Source organism: Heterocephalus glaber, unplaced genomic scaffold, assembly GCF_053883595.1.
Source record: "Heterocephalus glaber isolate CG9 unplaced genomic scaffold, H.glaber_assembly_v1.0 deba00001461, whole genome shotgun sequence".
NCBI lineage: Eukaryota > Metazoa > Chordata > Mammalia > Rodentia > Bathyergidae > Heterocephalus > Heterocephalus glaber.
The window spans coordinates 37,137,928-37,161,469 of record NW_028258308.1 but is presented as its reverse complement, the minus strand read 5'-3'; the positions used below and the strand labels follow the sequence as shown (position 1 = coordinate 37,161,469).

At 40.0% G+C, this 23,542-nt stretch overlaps 1 protein-coding gene across 11 annotated transcripts in view; it reads right to left on the bottom strand.

The window, feature by feature from the left end:
• Unc5d (unc-5 netrin receptor D) overlaps window positions 1–19,703 on the bottom strand; it is a 546,216-nt gene extending 526,513 nt beyond the window's left edge. For 8 of the 11 annotated variants that reach the window (XM_004855393.4, XM_004855394.4, XM_087217280.1 and 5 more), the window contains exon 1: window positions 19,367–19,703. In XM_004855393.4, the coding sequence (XP_004855450.2) occupies window positions 19,367–19,469 (103 nt within the window). In that variant the 5' untranslated portion in view covers window positions 19,470–19,703. The remainder of the gene's footprint in view (window positions 1–19,366) is intronic. The other 3 variants (XM_004855391.4, XM_004855392.4, XM_013076084.3) reach the window with 1 other exon arrangement.
• Window positions 19,704–23,542: the final 3,839 nt, after the last annotated feature.

Below are 23,542 nucleotides of genomic sequence, written 5' to 3'. Positions count from 1 at the left end.
ACTCTTTGGTTGGGTAAAACTAATCCTTTAGCTCACTAGTGACATACATGGTGGAAATAGACTTCACTCCTGAAAATGCTGCTGTCAACCCGGCTGGTTCACTGGCTCAGCTTTCTAAACTCCTACCTGGACTCTTCCAGCAGTCCACCAGTCAGATGAAGTAGATATTGAGAGTTGGACTTCATAAATCCAATCAAAATGCTCCACACCACCCATTCTGAATGTTCTCCAAAACACTATAGTTAAGTCTATGTTTCTTCCTGGGTCATTCCTTGTACCAAAGTATTTTTAGCTAGTATTCTTATCCTTTTATCTACATTTCTTTTTGTATAATTGACTCTTTTGGGAACCCTCAAATACTGATGACCCTTCAGTCTTCTCCCAATTAAATAAATTTCCAACTACATAGCCTTATTTCATTAAAATTCTCATGTGACTGTTAATCCTGATATGTCAGCTTCAATGAATTAAGAAATAGGTATCAGATAGATACAGCATACTCCTCGGTGTGTCTGGTAGGGTCATGGGGGTGTGATCCTGAGTACTATAAATGATCCTTTGCCTATTCCTCCCTGTCCCCCTTTCCCTGCTCTAACCCCCAGCCACCATAAAATGAGCAACTTTGCTCTGCCATGCCATGGTGTCCTCCTTTGCAGCCAGCCAACTGTGGACTGAATCTCATGAAAGCATTAACTAAATGAAACCTTCCCTCCTTTAAACTATGGATGTCAAGTCTTGTGGCTTAGTGGTGGGAAAGTTAATACACCAACCATGCAGTTTCCTACCAAAATTCCCCTGACCTGAGACCTCAATGCATGTACCAAGTTCTTTAATTTAGACTGCTGGGATAATGGCTAATATTTTAAAAACAAGTTACTTTCCCAGACTTTTTTCTAATACAGGAGGCTGAACCCAGGTCTTTCACTGAGCTACACTCTCAGCTTTTTCTTTTTAACCATTGGAGACTTTGTTAAATCAGTCACTAAATTGACCAGGCTGGGCTTGAAATTGTGATCCTCATGCTTCAGCATTCCAGAGTGCTAAGATTAGGGGTATGCATCACTATGCCCAGTCAGGTTTTTATGTTGTTAGGTGAAGACAGTACAATAATTTCACCTGAATGTGTACTTAAATGGTGATTTCATGGAATATATCTAATAAGCTCACTTGAGGGTTCTGGGGTTTTGTTTATTTAGGTTTTGCATCTACAGTATCTTCAAGCCTACAGCAAACTTATCCAAATGTATCCTTTTGCTAGGTATTAGGGACATAAAGAATAAAAACCTGTTTCTGATCTTGGTAAAAAAGAGTCAAGAATGAAAGAGACCTATAAAAAACCACTAAGACATGATCTGTTTGCACACTAACAGAAGTGATGTGAACATGCAGAAATAGAGCATTCAACAAGAAGTTAATTACTAGTGGTAGAAATTCATAAAAGTTGGCACATGATATCTGTTCTAGGAAACAAAGTGCATAAACCATGCCTGGGTAATGCCTGGTAATGCCAACCTCTCAGATGTCAAGAGAACATCTCTCTTGACAATGGGCTCAACAGATCTAAGTCTTAGACCTGTCACCTATGAGACTCTTCTCTTGCTTTCCAGTATCTTCCTATTAGTTCATATTTCTGGGTAGTTCCTAATAGTCTTTTGCCCATGGAACTGATAAAAATTTTTCCGAAATCAGTTCAAGAAAGATAGATTCAGGGATCCATTGAGCTGTTTAATCCCAAGTATGCATATAAGCTCTACATTTCAGCATTTATGGGTGGGGAAAATAATTTAATCCTTGAACCCTACAAGTCAACTTCATTGGATTAAGAAATGCACAGCAGGGCTGGGGATTTAGTTCAGTAGTTTCCCCACCTCCTGCCTTGAAAGCTCAAGGTCCCAAGTTCTATCTCCAGTACAGAAAGGAAGGAAGGAAGGAAGGAAGAGAGAGAGAGAGAGAGAGAGAGAGAGAGAGAGAGAGAGAGAGAGAGGGGCAGGCAGGCATAATAGATTAGTACAGCACAATCCTGGGTGTGTCATGGAACCACACCCTCAGGTATTAGTATATGTGATTCCTCTCTGACACTGGTTCTCTGCTCTGCTTCCAGCCAACAATAAACTAAGCAGCTCTGCTGTTCTCCACCCTTCTGCCATGAGGTTTCTGCATTAGAGTCAGACAAGCATGTACTGAATCTCCTGAAACAGTAAGCTAAATTAAAGCTCTCTTTTAAGTTGTGGATATTGGGTTATTTTGTGACAATGATAGGAGAGCTGGCTAATACAGAACATTGATACCAGAGAAGTGAGATCTCTGCTGTGACTACATGTGACAATGTGAGTTAGAAGCTTTTGAAAGGGTGCTGCAAGAGGAGTTTGGAAAAAATTTGTAGATGCAGGCTAGAGAACCCCTAGAACACTGTAAGCAAAACCTGATAGGTGATTCTGGTCAGATCTCAGATGACCAGAAGGTTGATAGGAATGTGGAAAGTAAAAGCCAGACTTAGGTGGTTTCAATTGGGAACAAGGACCCCACTGGCAGTGACAAGTGGCAGAAAATTTGTCTATATTTTGTCCACATCCCAAGACTTTGCTGGAGATTGAGATGAAGGACAGTGGATGAATTAATCTGGCAAAGGAAAATTTAAAAGGAGCCTAACATTCAGCATGTGGCATAGGTACTACTGATTGCTTCTATCCAAATTGATAATGCAAATCAGGAGATAAAAACAGCAGAAAAAATTAAAACATATTTTTTTCCCAGCAATACCATGTGTAAAATTGAGACTAAAGGAGGTGTGGCTTCTAAAGATTATCAGTACCATTAAAAAGAAACTAAGTACTTTCTAGGAGGATAACAAGACAGATGTCTTGAGGGCATATCAGAAATCAGCAAAACCACACCTTTCACGGGCTCAAGGGTGCAAAAGTGTCAGTCTTTTATTTGAAAATGTCCCTAGGGCCCCTGCTTAAGAACCTCCTAGAGAACTGGTTTCCTGGAATTCATTTCATTATGCTCCACCACCCAGGTACTGAAAGGCCATGATCCAAGAGGGTCTCACTATTGGTCCCCCTGATAACAGACCTTGGCATCATTCATGTGATTTTGCTTTTATAGATATGCAGAATACAAGTGTTTGGAGGTCAAGAGATTCCCTGATTTCAAATAAAGGCTTGGAAGGTCAGGTGAGGAGCTCCTGAGAATGCAGTTCAGGAAGCTATGAGAATGAAACCAAAGGTGCAGTGGAGACTGTAAACATCAGAGATACCAGAGATGTGGAATATCTGCCACAGAAAGCTACAGGTTTTGAGTAGAACCAGACCAAAACTAAGGTCATGTGGGCTGCAACTAGCAAAAAGTATAGAGGTAGGGCTGCCCAAGCCCTTTGGAACTCACATTTTACCACTAAGTGCCCTGAATCCAGATATAGAAACATGAGATTTAATACTTTCTAAGCTAGGTTTTAATCTTGTTTTGATCTATTCATTTTTATCTCCCTATTTCTCCCTTTTGGAATGGGAATGTTTGCCCTCTGCCACTGTACCTTGGGTTTGTGTAAATTGATTTGATTTTTACAGAAATTCCTACCTAGGAGTTTTCCTTGAGGCCGAGACTTGGACTTGGATTTTTGAAAAAAACTGAAATTGCTGAGATTTGGGGAAGGGACTAATATACTTCCATTAGTACATGGAATAGTTGTTTTATGTTAGGTGGAATTATGTACTTGCTATTGTCTTAACTTGAAGATTAAGTATGATTTAAGTAGATCTGTTTGGATATGAAGTTGACACAGGGTGGGTTAAAACCATTAAACCTGATGTATAGCAACTTCATTGGATTAAGAAAGGCCTAGGAAGTAAGTAAAGCACATTTCCATATGTGTCTCAGAGGAGCCGCCTTGGATCTCTCTGGCACAGTTCCCCTGCTCTGCTTCCAGGCCACCATGAGTTAAGCAGCTTTATTCTACCATACTGTTCTACTCTGAGGTTTCTGCCCTTGAGTCAGAAAACCATGTACTCAATCTCCCAAACTAGTGAGCTAAATTCAATCTTCTTCTAAATTTTAAGTGTCAAGTGGTATATATCAGTGACAGGAAAGCTGATTAATACAGCAAATATAATGAAATTAGTTAGATGATTTCCACAATTATTTCAATTCCAGCTTAATAATCAAATACCAAGTAGGTGAAAGACATTATATTCCAGTTGAAGGTATCAAAGATAAACATCATGTCAGGTATGCTTAAGAAGTTTACAATACAGCATGAAGCAAAAGAAAAATATAAAGTCCCTGACTTACAAACAAGTTCCATTCCAGAAGAATTGTTGAAAGTTGCATTCATTTATAAGCCAAAAAAGTGAGTATTATACAATCCACCTGTGAAAGTTCACAATGCAAATATTCATGTCAGGGACTTACTATAAGACTAAAATAGAAGGCAAATGTGAGGTGTAAGAAGACAAACAAAACCATGAACAGTTTTGAGGCACAGCACAAAATCCAACTATGTGGAAAGTACTTAAGAGAGGCAGAAAGAAATAAAATGGAAGAGTTGCAGGAGTTGTTTTGAAGAACATTTAAGGTCAGACTAAAAATAATCCATGCATATATAAAAGTTTCATAAATTACAATGCTGACATTTCAGATCACTGGCAAAGGAGAAGACTTTTCAATAAATGTTCCTGGGACAATTGTTCCTTCACATGAAAGAATGAAATTAAATCCCTAACTCAAAAGCTACCCAGAAAAAAATCTATTCAGGGTGGATTAAAGGCATAAATATGAAAGATCAAAATGTATAATTTTTAAAATAGAGGAGAATGTGTTTAATGAAATCTGGGAAATATTTCCTAAGCATAACACAAAAGAGTTAAATATAAAGTGATTAATAAGACTGATTATATTAAAATTGAAAATTCTAGGCTATGAAAAGATACCATAAATAATTCCACTTCATCAGAAGACATCTAAAATAAACTGGGAGAAGAAATTCTAATCACACATAACACACTAAGGAGACACACACAAAACATGAGCCCCATCTTCTGATGGTTCGACTTATGATTTTTCCACCCTATAAAATAGTGTAAAAGTAGTATATACACAGTGGAAGCTGTCACTTTGAATATTGATCTTTCCCTAGAGTAGGATGATACTTGGTGCAATACTCTTTAATGATGCTACTCAGCTATACAATCACAAGGGTAAATGCCAATCTACAAGAGGGTATTGTGTTGTTAAGCTATGATGTTCCATAAGTTAGGTTTATTAAATGTATTTAAAACTTATGTTTTCAATTTCTGATGAGATTATCAAGATTTAACTACATCATAAATCCAGGAGCATATATGTATATACATATATACACATACATTTAAAACTTCTGTAATACAATGAATACAAAACCTGAACAAAAACCTTAAGTAGGTATTCTACAAAAGAAATACCAATGGCAATGAAATATATAAAAACATATTTAACTTCATGAGTAATCAAAGAGATAGAAATTAAGTGCATACACTGATAAAAATTACTGGCATTATCTGGCAAACTTATCATGTTCATGTGTTAGATCCAAACAACCACTCTGAGATATATGAGACACTTGAAAATGCATCCTATTAGACATCATTGTGATTATACAGCAGTTTTCGTGAGAAAAAAATCTTCTAATCCCCCAAACTTCATTGACAGAAACCTGAGTAATTATGGTATAGTCACACAGTTGAATACTGTACTTCAAGAAAGTAAATCAACTACAATACAGGCAATAAACTGATGAGAACTAATATTTGGAGAACCAAGTTAATTACAGAAGAATATGTAAACTGCATGCTGTAATATAATTTAAATAGACATCAAAAGGAAGCAAACTTTATTTAGACAGAGTGTCTATTTCTTAAAATATTTTTTAAAACAGGAATAAGCATAAAATTCCAGAGTGCTGACTTCCAAGGAGACCAGAGGGGTGAATTAAAGGAGGTGGCAGATGAGTAATAGATGCTGATGATATTTGAATTTTAGGTATAAGAAGTTCACAAATACTCATTTAGACACATTTAAAAGTAATATTTATTCATATGAAACAATTAATGAGCTACAAATTTTACAGAGTTTGATATACAAATAAGGAACCACTGGCAGTCCTGAAGAGGGAAGTAATAAAGTCTTTATCCTCAGTGTGGTGCTGTTGGTGACTGTGAAAGCCCCGAGAGCCAGGGCCAGGAGATGCTTCAGTCACTGGGGAAGGGACTTGCCCTGAAAGGGGAGTATTCCTCTTTTTGCTACCTATCTTGTGAGATAAGTGATTTTTCTCAGCCACAGCCTCCTGCCATGATATGCTGCCTTTCCACAGGCTCAAAACAATGGAGCTAATTGATCTTGCACTAGATCCCCCCCAAACAAAGCACAAACAAACCTTTTCTCTTTACAAGTTAATTATCTCAGGTGTTTCATTACAGTAAAGGAAATCTGATTACTACATGTGCCTAAGATGTTTTGATGAGGGTTGGAGGAAAATAATTTCCATTGTGGGCCCTGAGGTCTTATCCAGAAGAGAAACCTAAGGTCCCATCCCTAGTCTTATGTCCTTACACTCTCCTCCTTGATTTTATCATATTTCTCCCATAATCTTATCCTTTTATTAATACCTCAGTGCTGCCAACCTAATAAGAAAATTCTAGGTTCCTATTCAATTTCAAGTCATCTGAGATCCAAAGAAGAAAGATAAGGCCTAACAGGGAGGGGCAGAAACAAGAGTGGTCACCTATTCCTCTATACTTTTGCTGAGATGGGATTGTCAAATATATTCTGGATATCTCAAAAATGACAGTTTTCTACATTCATACACATCAAATCCATGCCTTTCAATCTTGAGTTCCTAAACTGAGAATCACCTGAGGAACTTAAAAAAAATTACTGCTGTATCTTCTTCACTGAGATTCTGATTCAATTGCTTAGAGATGCAGGCTGTGGCATCAGCTAATGGAGAAAATCTGAATTAAATTATTTCTCTGCAGAATTTAAAATACATACCACATGAATATTTTTGTAAAGAAGGATTATGTGAAACATTCAGCATCCATCATTCAATCTAGTATGTTTCAATAAAACTGTTTAAACATACTTCAAACAACTAAATGTCAGGTGTTTAAGATTAACACACTGAATACAACTGACAATGATTTTTATCACCTAATCCCAGGTGACATTACTTTGATGTTAGCCTATGACATTAAAAGTGGTTTTGCGTGATGACCCAGGATTTGTCTGTTTACACCTGACCACCATTTACAGAAGCAATATCTTTCTTTCAATGATAACTGCTAAAAATAGTCAACCTCTGAATATTTTGACACTTAATCTCCAAGAATCATAAGTTCTCAACACCCTATGTGTCTAACACTTTCCTATCAGGGTGGCATTGGCATGAATAATGACAACAGAGATACCAGACTTTATAGGCATAGCCCAGTCACCAATGGGGCTTTTTGCAAGTTCCTGTGACTATCAGAGATACCAAATTTACTTTAAAATCAAGACAACAGAAGCTTCAAGGGAAGAAGCAACTATAGCTTTTAAAATAATAAGCAGCCACTCTCTTTGGATTCAGATTTATGGCTTTTTGAGGGTATCATTAACATTTCACTGGAAGCTTTCTTGAAAAAAGCAAAGTCAGGTTGCACATTAAAAATCTGCTCCACCTAGCGTCCTCCCAGTGCCCAACAACTGTGCCCATGGAAGTAACACCACATGGTAACTATAGGCTCAGGAGCCATTCAGACAGGAAAGGCCCCCTTTCCCACCACATGATTTAGGGAGGGAAAAAATTATAAAATGTGGGTAACTTACATCTTCCAATAAGAATTAGTGGCTTGTAACAAATATTCTAAAATGATTTCCTTTGGGGAAACTATAAGCTTCATCATTCTAACTCACAATATTAACTTCACATGTTATAAGTAGAAATGAAATGAATATATTCTTTACTATGAATTGATATTTTAATAATTATACTAAGATATTTAGGATCCACTAATACTGGATCCTAATAATTCATACTGAAAAAATTATGACTAAGAATGAAATAATTCAAATAGAAGTTTAATACGCATCCTAAATTTCATATTAAAACAACACTACCTATAACGCAAACCTTTGTTACAGTATCAATTAGCTCTGCAACACCAAACTAACCTGTATCCCTCAAATTGTGGCCCCAGCATTCATTGACTAAGAACACAGCCAATGAAAAAAAATCTACCTTATTTCAAAGTTATTTTAGAAAAAATATAAACATTTTAGATAAAAGGAAAACATCTTTAATGGACAGGCAAAATGATCAATAGTCTTTAGTTTTCTGGTATCATTCTTTTGAATTCTTTTGTACCTTTATTGGTTACTTTTGTTATTATAAGCCTGAAAAGGAAACGAGGCAAGGATGACACAGAAAACAAGGGTCTGGATGGATGGGTCAGTACAGACATCAATGACCTCTAAAACCCAGGCAAGCTATTTTGTTTCTCTACTGTGGTTCAGTATAAACTTGGGCCTTGTCCTACAAAATTTAGAGTCCTTTTCAACAACATAATTTTATGATTTTTCTTCGCAAATGGTAAACAAAGGAGTACACAAAAACCCAGTGATCAAATTAATGCTAATCAATAGTTAAGTAAAAGGTACTTCAGGATTAGGAATTCAGCTCAGGCTGGAGTGCTTGCCTAAGCTTACACAGGGCCCTGGGTTCCAAGCCCAGCACTGCAAATACAAAAGGTCACTTCAATGTTTTATACCTTTTATTAGATAATGTTCTACAAATCTAGGAAAAGGATTACATGCCTCCAGCCCAGACAAAGACAAGTACTGAAAAGAAGGACTAACTGGCTCCTGGTCCTTTCAATCTCTTCCAAATATAAGAAAATCATTGGTCTGAGAAAAACTGAAAGGCTGAGTGCTATACACCTTGCGTGTTTTATTTGAACCAAGGTGTTTATCCAAGACATTTGAGAAGACTACAAATATGAAAATTTAATATGAAATTTCATACATGTACTGGTTTCTTCGAAAAGAGAAAAAGTCTAACAGGAGCCCCCCGTGGAGCAGCAAGGAGCTCTAGCTGAGGGAGACCTAAGCTCTTTTCAGGTCAGACCACTTCTGCTGGGAGAACTGCACGCACAGGATGAGTGTCAGTCTTCCTAGATGCTGGGGACCAGAATTGCTTCTGATTTCAGAGTTTTATGGATTTGGAGATACCAGCAAAGAATTTCCTGGTTGATCATCCCTAGCACAAAAATCCACTCTTGCAGATTTTGGAGCATTTCAGATTTGAGATTTCATATTTTCACATGAAAAATGTTTGAGCTTTACATGCAACCACTGCTTTGAGAAATAAAAACATTAAATTTATTTCATTATTGGTACATTCCAGAAAATGCTTAAGCCAAATTGCATCATTCCTGAAATCTCATTAACTTGTCCTGCAAATTCTAACTCTAGAGGATTATTCCTTCACAAAAGGAGAAGTGAATATTTAAGATGCCAAGATCAAAATACTGTGAACAAATGGTACTGGAAACAAGTTAAGAGACAGAAGGAACTTAGAAGAAAATTTACTTATTTCTTGTCATTTTGCAAGTGAAAGAACCACAGAAGAAGGCACACACTGCAGGGCTTAGGTTCACCGCAATGCATCATGGAAAGAAAGTTTTTGCAGAAGACTGAGGTTTGCCGGTCTGATGAGAGACACCTTTGCGGAAGATATGGGAACGCCAGAATTAAGACACTGACTTGAGAGTCTAAACTGCAGCTACAACTCATGCTTACCTGTTATTAAATCCATTTAAACGAGTGGCACAAAACTTTAATGATATAAGTTTGATATAATGATGATATATGACAGTCTACTAATGTATAGTACACACAGGAATATCCATGCATTAGAGCACTCATCACCTTGACAATTAACAACAATTGGATGTGCCATTGTCTTCTAGGCCAACCCAGTGACAGGGTAGAGCTGTCTTTCCACACTGATATCCCAGAGGCTGATCCACATCCCAAGTTAGCTGCTGAACTTCAGAAAACATTGGATGGATTCTTTAAAAGTTTTGCTCTAAGGTGGAGAAATGTTTAATGACAAATCTTTCAGTCAACACTATTTCTTTAAAGCAAACCCCCAACACTTAGATCCCACCCACACACTTCACACTGACACTACTTGTGAACCTCCTGCTTGCTTTTTTAAGGGAAACAGCTTTGGAAGCTTCCTGATGAAAGCTGCTGACAAGAACTCAGTTTGGGTCCCAAGGCCAAGGGGTGTGCAAGGGTTGTCTAATCAGAGAGAGGCAGACATTTCAAAAACACTTTCAAAAGGCTGACAACATGTGCATATTCTTCTCTGGCAAAGAATTTTACTTGTAGGTCTTTCAATTTTCCCTATCTCTTTTGAAAATAGGTTAGATAATTTTTAAGGACAGATTGATAACTTATTGGAAATCCAACAGCATCACATCACTAAATTACTTTCAAATACAAGACAAAAGGTTTTGACATGCCTAGATGACCAAACACAGAAAGAAAAAACTAAACATACACACTCAAAATTAATGACAAAGATATTTAGGAAGCTACATAAACTCAGGAGCTACTATTATATTTCTAACAATTAGTGACATTTTAAAAAATAAAATCAACAAAACTTATGAGTTTCTTGACTAAGAAAATGTTATTGCTTATGAAGTTCTTCAGAAGACTTTATATCATTTATTCCATCCTAGTGTCCGCTTTTTAGTATACCTACAACTTTACTTCTCTGCAACCACTCCCACCCATTTCCTACAGCCCCTTATCATGAAGACAAGACCATTTCTACTTCAAGACTCAAAAAACACACCATACAGATCCAGTAGGCAAGACAAGACTTTGGATTTTTATTCATTTATTTCTTCTTCTTTCTCAACATTCACATGTACACACCTCTGTCATGTGTAATGAATTGATGTCCTCCAAAATCTAAGTTTAATATAATCGACCAATTAGAAAATATAATAAAATAACATGATAATGTAGTTGAAAAGGCTCTGAAGCCATTGGAAGATATGGCTTCTAATAGTTGTGCTCTGTATGAATCATTACCTGTCTGGCTTTGGTTAAAAAATCTCTAAACCTTAATTTTGTTGTCATCTTAATGTCAGGGGGGATGTAAAGACACACAACGTGATCAAAACTGTGGAAGTACATTAAAAATTAATACTAAAAGCTGTGAATGGTAATACAAACCTGTAATTTCAGCACTCTAGGAGGCAGAGGCAAGAGGACACAAGTTTGAGCCCAGCCTAGGCAATTTAGCAAGAACCTTCTCTTAAAAAACAAATAAATGGTTTGGGGATATAGCACAGTGTAATGGCCCTGGGTTCAATCCCCAATACCACCAAACATGAGAGTACCAAAACAGGGAAATGATAAATTTGGTAAAGAACTAGATAGAGGAGCTCAACAGCTTCAAACACAAAGCAATATAAAGAGAGGAAAATGCTAATTACTTTGTTTTGATCAGTACATGCTATATACATATCTTGAAATACCGCACTGTATTCAATATGTAAATTATTACATGTTAATGAAAATTTCCAAGATTCATATAAATGATTATTCCAACAGCCATTCATGATATTGAGACTCTGACACTTAATCTTTCTTGAATAGTCTAAAAATATAAGCTTTACAATCTGTTGAGAGAGAAAAAAAGGAAAAACAAAATCCTCTTAAGTTACTTCATTCTTATTTTTGCAACCACATGTTCCTGCAGGCTTTACCATGACATCAGGTCAATTTTAGAAATTTTAGTCTAAACATTATTTATACTTTAACTTAATAAGGGTCGAGGAACAAGTGCTGCTCAGTATGTATACAGGACAAGGAATGGGTCTGCCAGGCAAAGGCCGTCACAGTGAGCGAGACCAGCCCAGCAGCACTGGCAGGCAAGCCTCGAACACAAGGTCCCACAAGAGTTGTGCCAACAGTAATCCTACATGTGTGGAGCACTGGGGTCCCCTATGGACAATGTTGCGTGTTTTTTTTCTTTATTAACTATTTTTGTTCAACCCCTTAACTGTAGTCTCATTCTGTAATTACTCTGAATTCTAGATCAGTCTGAGTTTAGCCACAGTCAAGAAAAATAGGAGAAACTGATGGAATACTGAAAGGGCTGGAAATGCCTCTTCTTTAATAAAAATAGGACTTGGGCCAAACTGTTCAAATTCTGAGAAACTCAACTTCCTGTAGATGACAAGAAATTAATGAAAATGCAGACATAAGACCCCAATTACAGCATCTCAAAAGAAATTTCAAGACTTAGCACAGTGCTCCATAAATATCTATTGGTTTTACAAGTAGCTGTATGTTTGAGTAAAAAAATGACATTTGTGTCTACCTATTTTTCTATCGGCATTTAAAAAATACTCTTATAAGAATTTACTTCATATTGCCTTGGAAATGAAAAATACTGAAAATCAAAAACCTGAATTATACTATGGGTCATGGAGTGTTACCTAGGAGCTTCTCAGAAATACAGATTCTGAGGCCTTTCCTCAGATTTAAAATGAGAATGTGCATTTCAACAAGATTTATAGTGGTTCCTATCTGAAAAGCACCGATTTTTTTTTGAGTTTCAAATATTACCAGGATAACTTCCATCATCTATGATCATCTGATTTCTCCATCTCCCCCATGAGGTTTATTAAATTAAATTCAAATAAAAATAACTACTGAATAAGTACCATCACTAACAAAGCCACCAATGACTTCCAAGCAACTCTAAACTACCACAAATTTATTTAGAGGCAAATCTTCTCATCCAATATTTAGTAAATAAATTCATTTGGGCTAAGTAACTAAAATCTCTGAATGATAATACATAAAATTTAATTATCCTACTGTTGATTGGGCACTTGAGTTAGACAAAACTCTTATCTTAGGCCTTTTGAATCTCTTGCCTCCTATGTCTTCCTGCTAACAACCTACCTTCTAGAATGCCTGCGATGGAGATCATTTTCCTTCTGACTTCCCTGATTAAGAATCACGGCTTTCAATTTAACTGCAAAGCATCTGCAAAGTCCATCCTTACATAAATTCCATATACTGTTACCATATTTCTCCCTGATTCGTTCTATTCTAATAATTCGTTCTAATATCTTCACATGGTGAGATAAATATACTAAGGTCTCTTTCTAAAGATGAGGACTCCTTTGTACTTCATGAACCATTTATTTGGAGGCAGAACACCAACACAGTTGGCTCCCTCTATCTCAAAGTACTGCCACAGTACATTTAACCACCCCAAGATTAAAACAATGTATCCATACCAAATATGTAGAAATCTTTTCTGTTGAACACTGTAATGCAACACAACTATTCTGCGCATTTACATTGTATTATGTGTTACAAGTAATCTAGAAATGAAGTATATGGGAGGATATACTTAAGTTACATTCAAGTACCGAGTCATGTATATAAGGGCATTGAGCAGCCTCGGGACCCTGGATCCTTACGGATGACTATACAGTATTTGCACTAAATAAAGCCATAATTGACTTCACCTGAAGACTTCATCATTAGCTTCATCTGTCCTTATTCATTAAACCATCAGAAGCAGCTGATCATATAACAACAACATAGGCCTCACCTTATTCTTGTCCTGTTGGAAATAATACTATGAAATATTTCATGTCCTGTAGTGCTCTGATGTAATCAGATATGAAATACAGGTCAAGCATCCCTAACCCAAAAATCCAAAGTGCCCAACTTCTGAAACTTTATGAGAACTGACATAATGAGCTAAGAAGCCAAACCCCTTACCTGACTCAGTTGTTGGGACTTGGTCCAAACTTAGGTGCACTAAAAATACCATAATGACTTTCAGCCTAAGTGTATAAGATATATATGAAACATAAATATAATTTCATGTTTAGACTTGTGTCCCATCCTAAGATATCTCATTGCTGTACATGAAATAGTTCAGAATCTCAAAACAGAATACTTCTGCTCCTAAGTATTTTGGAAAAGGGATACTCTACCTGCACTTATCCATTGTTTGCATTTTGATACCATGAATATAACCCTAATTTTTAAATGAATGAATTCTAGTTCAGTGCAGTAGGGCAGAGTAGAGAACAGTGGCAGGTGGAACAGAAAATACTTAATACACATCACACTGCAAATACACCCACTTTCAGAAAAAATTCCAAAAGCTTAAGAGTTATCAGTGGATTTTGGTTAACACTGTCCAAAATGAATACATTAACATCCGCCTAATTCTAAAAATTATCTACGCACAACATGTGTATGCACACAATAAGACCATACGATGCAATGTGGCACAAACAATTAAAAGTTCTTTTCAAAGTGGAAATGCAAAATAGACCGAATATCTATTTTCTATAAATGAATCTAGCCATCTGCCTCACAAAAGCAGCAGCAGGAGGACCCAAAACAGCAGAAACAGCAGCCTCTGGTGTTAATCTATTCTCAAATCTCATGCTCCAAATTTCCCCGGCAAACAAGGCTAAAAATACAAGACATGCAACAAATACTCTCTTGGGATCTGCCATTCTATGGATGGCGTATTCAATCACAGTAATATTTTCCCTTGAAATTTAAAACTGAAAAAAAAGCAAGCTATCATATTAGAAACCGGCACTCAGCATTATAAGTGTGAATTCAATCGCAAAGTATACTAGGTTGAATGGTGAGAGGGTAGTAGTTTTCATACAATATAAATCATTCAGATTTATCTGAATATATGTACTGATCTATTTAACCTATTCTAAATTTCTCTACAGTTCGTGATAGTTATAAGGACAACATTTCAGTACTTTTGTCACCAAAATACCAGGGTCCACTTATTTCATAAGGGTTTAGAAGGCTGTCTTTGTCAGGGACTCTGAAGTCAGACTGATTCAATTCAAATCCTGCTCTTCCATAAGCCATCTGGAACACTGAGAAAGTGTTTAACCCCTCTATTTCCTTCTTTTCCTGTCTTACAAATGAGGAAAATAGTATTTACTTGATTCCAAAAATAGGGAGAGAGCTAACATAAAAAGTGGTGACAACAAGATAGTAGTTCTCAGGCTTATAGTGGCCATTTAGCAAATGAGTGGTGAGGTGGATGTAGTGGAAAACCCTTGTAATCCAAGCACTCTAGGAGGACCAGGCAATAGGCAGGTGAGTTTGAGCCCAATCTGGGCAATTTAATAACTTGGTGAGACCCTGCCTGGGAAGCGGCTTAGTGGAAATGCTTTGTGTTCAATGCCCAGTACCAAAAAAGGTGGAGAGAAGGGAGGGAGAGAAGAAGAGCAGGAGGAAAGAAAGAAAGTGTGTATTTACATAGAGTATGTGGCTTAGAATAAGAAAGCATAAGTTTCTACTGGTTACTGTGTTGTACTGTAAAGCATCAGAATGAAGTTGGAGAAGCTAATGACATTGCTGGTCTGGACAGCAGTGTCTGGAGTCAGGGACAGCAGGACTGATGACAAAGGTGTAACTGAGGAGGAGGGCACACCCAGCCTCCCAGTGAACAGATATGTCAGTCCATCAAGAGGACACCCTGCACCACCAATTCCTTAAAGACTGCCGTGGAATGGTTCTTTGGATATCTGTTTCTGGAATAGATTTTAAGACATCTGGCTTGGGTCTCTAGCTTAAGTATTTTTTTTTTAAGTATAAAGGAAAGGGTACCCAATAGTCACTATCTCCAAAAAGAAACTGATTCCATTGTAAACCTTAATGTTGGTAATGTCTTAAATTGGGTACTATATTTGGTGGGAGGAAGAAAATCAAAGACAAGTTTACAAACCATTGTGGCAATGCAAACAAAAGTGCTTCCCTAATTAATCGAACAGCCTGGTCTCGAGCTACCTGAGGAGTCAACCACAGAATCCAGAGAGGATCTCCAGGGTTCCATCAGTGTCTTAGTCCTGCAGGTTACTGATTAAGGACTACAGACCACAGAGTGAGAAAGTAAGTAAGGGTGACAGGTGCTGTCATTATAGGGCCCAGTCCAAACAATATACTTTAAAAACTGAGATGTTTTAGAGATCTGTCCAACAGAACACTTTAGTAGGAAAAGGAGCTACCATGGGGCTGCTCAAGCTAAGAGCACAGTCCAGGAATCAGAAAAACACAAACTCAGCAGGTAATTGGGTGAAGATCTTTCTCATAGTTCTATGAAGGGATACATTTTTTGAAGAAAAGGAATAAAATGAGGAAAGGGAGAAAAGGTATTCCCTAATAATATTAAGGAGAAAGTGGCTGTAGTTTTTCAAATTGGATGAACTGTAGAGATAAGTGGATTTAAGTATATGTAAGTCATATTATATTATGCCTATAAAATAAATGTGTACTTCTCTTGCCATTAATGAACTGCTGCAGTTATCATGAGAAAGAGTTCATCATCTAGGACATTTTTTCAAACATGGAGTTGTGTGAATACCCAGCATGTCGAAGGACATCTTCCTCCAACATGTTCTCCCTTTCTTTAATGATGAGGTTCTCTTATGTACAGTATCTAATGCAGGATTCACAACCAGACCGACAGCGGCACTTCTTTTTTTCCAAAAACAAAAACAAATCAGTATGACAACATGATGTAGATTCAATTAGCACTTGGCAGGTCACAAATATCTTTTAAACAACCTTCTTTTAAGTTAGAGAGTGTTAAAACATACAGTAATCATAGCACTGGAGTGCCTTTCTTACCTCTACAGGCAGGAAGAAGACCAAAGAGGCAAGCATTACAAGAGCAAGACCAGAGTACAGTATAACACTGAGTCACTACTACTTCTTATAAGCCATCCCTTGCCTCAACTATCTTCCTATTTGAGAAGAGTCAAAGACAATCATGTGAAATTTCCCTCTAATTTTTAGAGGTTTTTACATTAAGTATGGAGGGAAAGAAAACAAAAAGTTGATACAATCCTCTTGGAAACAGACAAATTTTAAATATTGTAAAGAAACTATGACTGAACTGTGAAATACTCTCATACTATCAAAGCAAACAGAATAATTCTGGATATCCCATTGGTTAGGGAAAGTATATTATCTTGGATCAAATCAACAAGGAAAGTCTGAGGGATTGGGAATTGGAAAAGTGTTTGACTAGCATGTGTAAAGCCTGGGTTTGCTCCCAGCACTGAAAGAAAGAAAAGAAAAGAAAAGAGAAGGAAAAAAAGTCCTGGAGAACAAAAACTATTTGTTTGGGTAAGTAAAATCCACCACCTCGGGCCCACCCTCCACATGAGGTGGGACCCCTAACCAAGGATGCACTAGAGGTAGACCTCATGGTGGGTTTGCTGAACGGGTGCCCTCCCGGGATGGGAGAACCTAAATAACACTGAAACACACCCTTTGTTCTGAGAACTTCAATCCTGCCCACCTGCCCAAAGCCATGGAGTATGGCTTGCAAGTTTTGCTGTTTGCTTAATGCTCATTTCTTGAGGAATCTGACAGCTGCTAAAGGTAATGGGCTTCATGCCCCAGAAAGTAAAATGTGACAAGGGAAATATTAGTCAGATTTACTGCTCCACTCCATGTGTCTTGAATATCACTGTGATCTGTGCAAGACATTTGTTGTAAATAAGCCTGCAGAGTATACAGTGTGTTTTCCAGGAGACCTTTAAAGAACAGCTTGCAGACAAGAGGTGCTAGCCTTAGTTTCACAGCCAGCAGAACTCCCTGCAAGAGGCTCTTGGCATTTCCCCACCTCTTGTTTGGAGCTGGCTTTAAGACAACTCCACCAAACCAATTCCCAGGGTGAGTACCTAGAGCCAGTTACTGCTGGGCATTCAGCACCCAACGGTAAGGGGAAACTCAGCCATGTTCATATTTAGCAGAGGGAAAAGCCCACTTTCCCCCACAAGTGTGTGAAAAACAACTCTGAGCTGATTGCAGTGAGGCAGTCTCCCTTCTCAGTAGTAAATTAAATGGCTGAAGCTTGTGCTTCTTCCAGAAAGAAAAAGAAGTATGCTTCACCATAACTCAGTGTGGAGCATCACTGAGGATCATTTTTAAACCTTTCCTGCTTTTTAAAAAAAGCCTGCTCCATTTACACACACACACACACACACACACACACACACTCACACACACACAAAACTTTCCAAGAAAATTGCAAATAGACACAGACCAGAATCACGAAGTATCTACCCACTTTAAAATTTTTTTGTTTTGTTTTGCAGGCAGTAGGGCTGCATTTAACACACCATTAGCTGCCACAGAATCAAATTATATTGGCTCTTTTGTGATCGTCCTCAACCTTCCCTAGACCTCCCTGGAATATATTCAGAAGGCAGAGGGAAGGCGAGGCTGCTAGCTCAGTCCCACCTCCCGACAGACAAGCACTAGGTAAATCATTCTAATGCAATGACATATTCGAAGCCTACTAGGTGGCAGAAGAAAGGTAAAGAAGGGCAGAAAGGGGGAGCTTCTGGATTATTTGAAAGGTACAGCCACAATATTGGAGCCAGATCTAAAACCGCCTGAGACCCTTTTTAGAACAACTCCATGGGATTTATCTTTAAGTTGACGCTTCCTGTCCTCGCTCAAGGTGGAGCTGAAAACAGTTGCAAAATTGTGCTCCGTTAAAGAGTGCAGAGGAGCCAGGGGAAATGGGGTCTATGCTTCCAAGAGGGAAAGCAGCAGGTCTCCAGCCGCTCAGCGGGCCGCGCTTCCTAGCCTGAGTAGCCTCAGTTAGGGAGAGGAGGCAGGGAGCAGCCCCGGGCCAAGTGCTGATCCTGCTGGGCACTGCAGACGCAGTTACAAGGAGAGGACGCACGGCTCTCCAGCTCCGGCACACCCGCGGCCTCGGCGAAGGAAAGCCCAGGGCCGGGGTCTGCCGAGGGGCACCAAGCTGGGCGCAAAGCTAGGTGACTTCAGCTCGTTGTCGCTTCCCGAAAGGAAAAGGCGCGGTTTCGCTTCGAGCCCACCCACCCGGCCCCTTTGCCTAGGAACTCTCGGACATCACCGTGGACTCCCGCCCAGAACGATCTCGCCTCGGAAGGAGGAGGAGAGGACGAGGGAGAGGGAGAGCGAGGATGGAGACGGGGCCACTACTCCAGTCTTCGGCAATGGGGGGGGGGGGGGCACGGCTCAGGAGAAGAGCGTGAAGGGTAGGGCCCCGGTCACAGCAACCTGTAGGATTGCGGCAGATGGCAAACTTGGGCTCAAGGCTGTGTCCCCTCAGAGGTCCGCCGCCCCATTCCCACCAGGCAGGCTCGCCGAGCGGCGAGGTGCAGAGCCCAACTCGGGCAGCGACTCCGCGGGTGCGGGTCCCGCTCAGGCTCCGACGCCGCTCGCCCCACTCCTCGCCCGGCCCCGCGCTTACCTCGGGCAGCCGCAGCCCCCGCCGCCCAAAAGCAGAGCTCCAACCAGCGCAGCCAGCGGCGCGCGCCTCCAGCGCCGGTCCCCGCGGCCGAAGCCCGCCCCATGCTCCTGCTCCGGTCCGCTCCTCGGCCGCCGGGAGTCCGGGGAGGCACCGCGACGCGGGCCGAGCAGAGGGTCCCGGGGGTCTCTCGCGAGTGACTGTTCCACAGCCGCTTCCTACAGCAGCGGGGCAGGGCTCCCGGAGGAAGCCGAGCAAGTCCCCATCGCCGCCTTGGATGCGGCCACCGCCGCCGGCCCCGCCGTGCGGCGCACAGCCCGGCTCCGCCACCGGCCCCGACTACAGAGCGGAGCCGCGAGTCCGCATCGCTAATGAGCCCCGCGGCCGCCCCGCCCCGCCCCCCCGAGCGGCAGCCAATGAGCGCGGGGGGGGCGGGGGCGGCGGGCGCGGGGCGGGGCGGCTCGGCCAGGAGGCGCAGGTGAGCCCGAGGCTGGGCATGTATTGCTCGGTACCCTCGCCCCGCACGCGGCCCGGACTCTCGGGCCAGGGACCTGGTTGTGCCCGGCCGCGCGAGTGTGCAGGCGAACGCGCGCGGACGGAGGGGCGCACCGGGCTGCCAGCTCCGTGTCAGCTGCTTCCCTGAAATCTCCGTTTTAATCAACTTCTAGCCCCTTGAACTTCATGCCTGTCCTATTGCCACTGTGTACTCTCAAATCAAAAATCACGCCTGAAAATAAGACTTAGAGCCAAGCCAGGAAAAATAGCAATAAGGATAAATCCGTTAAAGCAACTATGCTAATTAATGCCTGCCTGCAAATAAAGACATGGGGAATTACAATCAGGAGTGTGTTAAGGATTTTTTTTTTTTTTCTAATACCTTTTTCTGTTCTCGCAGTCACTTCAGAATCCCGGACCTCTAAGCAGACCCCACTTCTGATGGCTCCTATTTTTGTTCTAATCTAGATCCTGGAAATTGCCTTTCTAGTATTTACCAGGAAAAGGAGAAATGGGCCTCTTTCACAGAGGGAAGAAGGCCTTTCTTAAAAAGCATTATTGTCAGATCTTACCTGCTTCTGAAGGTTCCTAGAGGTTCCCTCTTCCCCCTCCCAGTTCGGCCCAGCCACAAAGCCCTGGGGCGACTCAGACCCCAGACTGCTTTGTTCTCTCCCAGGACGGAGACTTCTGATCAACATTTAGGCCATTCTTTTGAGGTCAAGGTACGGGGTCTATTACCTACTGTTATTCTCTAATATGAAATTTGTTTTATTTTTCATAGCAGTAAGAAGAGTGCTTTTTATATTTTATTGATATCTAAGTGTATTGCATTTTTTAAAAGATGGTGCTAAACACAGTAGCACATGCCTGTGCTTCCAATAATCTGGGAGGCTTGGGGAAGAGGATCGCAAGTTGGAGATCTGCCTGGGTAATTTAACAAGGCCATTTCTCCCTAAAATACATACATACATACTATACGTACATACATACATACGTACGTACAAAATGGGCTTGGGATGTAGATCAGAGGAAAAATCCTGAGTTCAATCCCCAGTATCTCAGATCAATCAATCAATCAATCAATCAATAAGTGGGAGAACTCAAAGGGTCCTAATAAGCAACCCTATTTACCTGGGTAGCCCAACAGAAAAATAAGGCTTGGCTTGAAAGACAACCTTCCCAACAGCTCTCCACTACCCAAGCTCAACATCGATGCAGGTACTTTTTAAAAATCCATCTCTCTCACCAAAGTGCGACCTGCTTCCAAATGCCTTTCTCTGGAGAATAAACAGTTTAAGGTGAGGTAATTGTTCTGGATGGGATAATGGCACTAACTCGCTTTCTTCGGAAGGAAAAGAGGATGATAGGCAGAAAGATTGATTTGCTGATGAGCACAGATGCCACCCTATCCTGAGTGGCACCAGACATGTGACTGTCAGAGGAAGGAGCCTATTGTTTCTTCCAGTCTCCTCCCAGCTCAATAAAAGGTTTGGGACCTGGTCAAGAAAACCAAGCTCTGGGGAACTGATGCTTCAAACAAAGACTGATTTGAGGCTGGCGAGGGACTTGCCCGAAAATCTCCTTAGAATCTTGGTAAATGAGGGTTTTGTCCTTTTCCTCTGAGAAGGTGAATTGAGAATTAATCTACCAAATATGCTTTACCTGTCTTCTGGAAAATAGTCATTCAGCACCTGACTTTCCTTATTCTTCAAGACTATGTGGCAGCTCTGTTTCAAATGAATACTTGTTTTTAAAAATACTATATTTCCAAGATCCTTTTTAAATCTTGCTGTTGTCCCCACAGGAAGGCAAAAATGAAACCAGTTTTATTTTTAAAAGAGAGTTAAGAAACAGGTTAGCTAATTTTAGGTTAATAATTCAAGTAAAACTACAAGGACAAATGAAAATGAAAGAGGTAAGCTAATGACCTTTGAGTGAATCCTATGTTCAAGAAACAGAACCAAACCCTGTGCAGCAGGTACTGGTGTCCCTTTTAGCAGGTGAGAAAAGTCATGTACAGTTTAAAAGAGAATTGGCCAAGGTCACATAAATTAGTGGCTAAACACTCAGAGTGACACATCCATCTGTGTAATTCCAACACTTCAATGAAGGCTTTTCCACTTCATCCTTCTCTACATTATTTAGCTTTGGGGTTGGGGGGAGATTGGATCGTTTGCATTATCACACATATTACACACCCTATATTAATTATGTATCACATATTATATGCTCAGCACTTTCACACACCCTACATTAATCTAACACTGGCTATTTTACAGCATGTACAAATTGTACTTTTTTCCATTTGAAGAAATATCTATATTTCTTTGGAGAAATAAAGTGAGCAGTTGCTATCAGAATCATTATTATCTCTGACCAAGGAGCAGCAGTATAGTAGCACTGCTGGGGATCATTTCCTGATTGCAAGATGGTGCTTTGTGGTGCAAACAGGAAGGTAGGCTTGGTGCCTCCTTTGTAAGGCCCTTAATCTCATCCATGAGAACTGCATCCCCATTCCTTCCCAATGCCATTACCTTGATGAGGTTTCAACTTGCGAATTTTGGGAGGACATAAACATGCAGACCACAGCAGTAGGTAAAGTTCCTTCAATGAACAGATGTGCTAAGGTGTTCTGTCTCAATTTTTTCTTGTTTGAATTGACTAGGCCAATTTTTTAAGTACTCTATCTTCAAAGGGATGAGGGAGAATGCTTCTAATTCCATTGTCTTTCAATCTTCTCCAGCTCAGCTAGCTCAAAAGGTAGAACATATTTGAGCTGGGTCAAACTAGGAGAGCAGAGAGACCAGGTCGAATCTGGAAAGGCTTGTCTTTCCAAGTAGGAATGTTTTTGAGAGATATTTTACTATAATTTCCTTAGGAACATTTTATATATGTCTGGGAAAAATGTTTAATCCACCTGCTCAGGGTAAGTAGTAAAAGTCCAGAGGAAGATAAAGAAGATGAAAATGTTCCACATGAGGAAGGGGAAGGATTTGCTCTAGGAGATGAGTAAGGAAGAAGGGAACCTTGGAGCTCATGGAGAGCCAGGCCTTTCTCCTTGCAGTGCCGAATCATCATCACTAAAGTTAGAAGGGCCAGTGAACTCTTCCTGTGGTTGGCAATGTGGTCCTGGGGACTGAACCCAGGGTCTCACACATGTTAAACAATTTCTCTGACCAGGAGCTACATCCCCATCCTTTGTTGTTGTTGTGAATTTTTTTTTATTTCATTTTGAGATGTCTCAATAAATTGCCCAGGTTAGCCTTGAATGTGAGATCCTCCTGTCTCAGCTTCCCAAGTAGCTGAGATTACAGGTGTATTCCACTGAGCCTGGCTCAAGGTGAGTGTCTTTAGGAAATGTGGTGAAGGAGTTTATGTTTGAATCTAGATTACTGAAAACAAAGTAAATACTCATAAAAAAGCAAAAGGAAATTGGACACCAAAGCATTCAAAAAGCACCAAGGAATTTTTGTTTGCCCTGGCAAACCACAGACTAGATTCTCTGAAGAGCAGTAGTGCCTCATTTAAAACATAAACAAAAGTCAGATGTCAAATCTACTGAGATCACAACCCTATCGTAAAAGGAGGAGAGATGCACACAGGAACACTGAAGGGAGGCTTGGCAGAAGAAGAGCTAAAAACAACTCCATAGTACACTTCTGCAATGTAATTTACCTAACATCT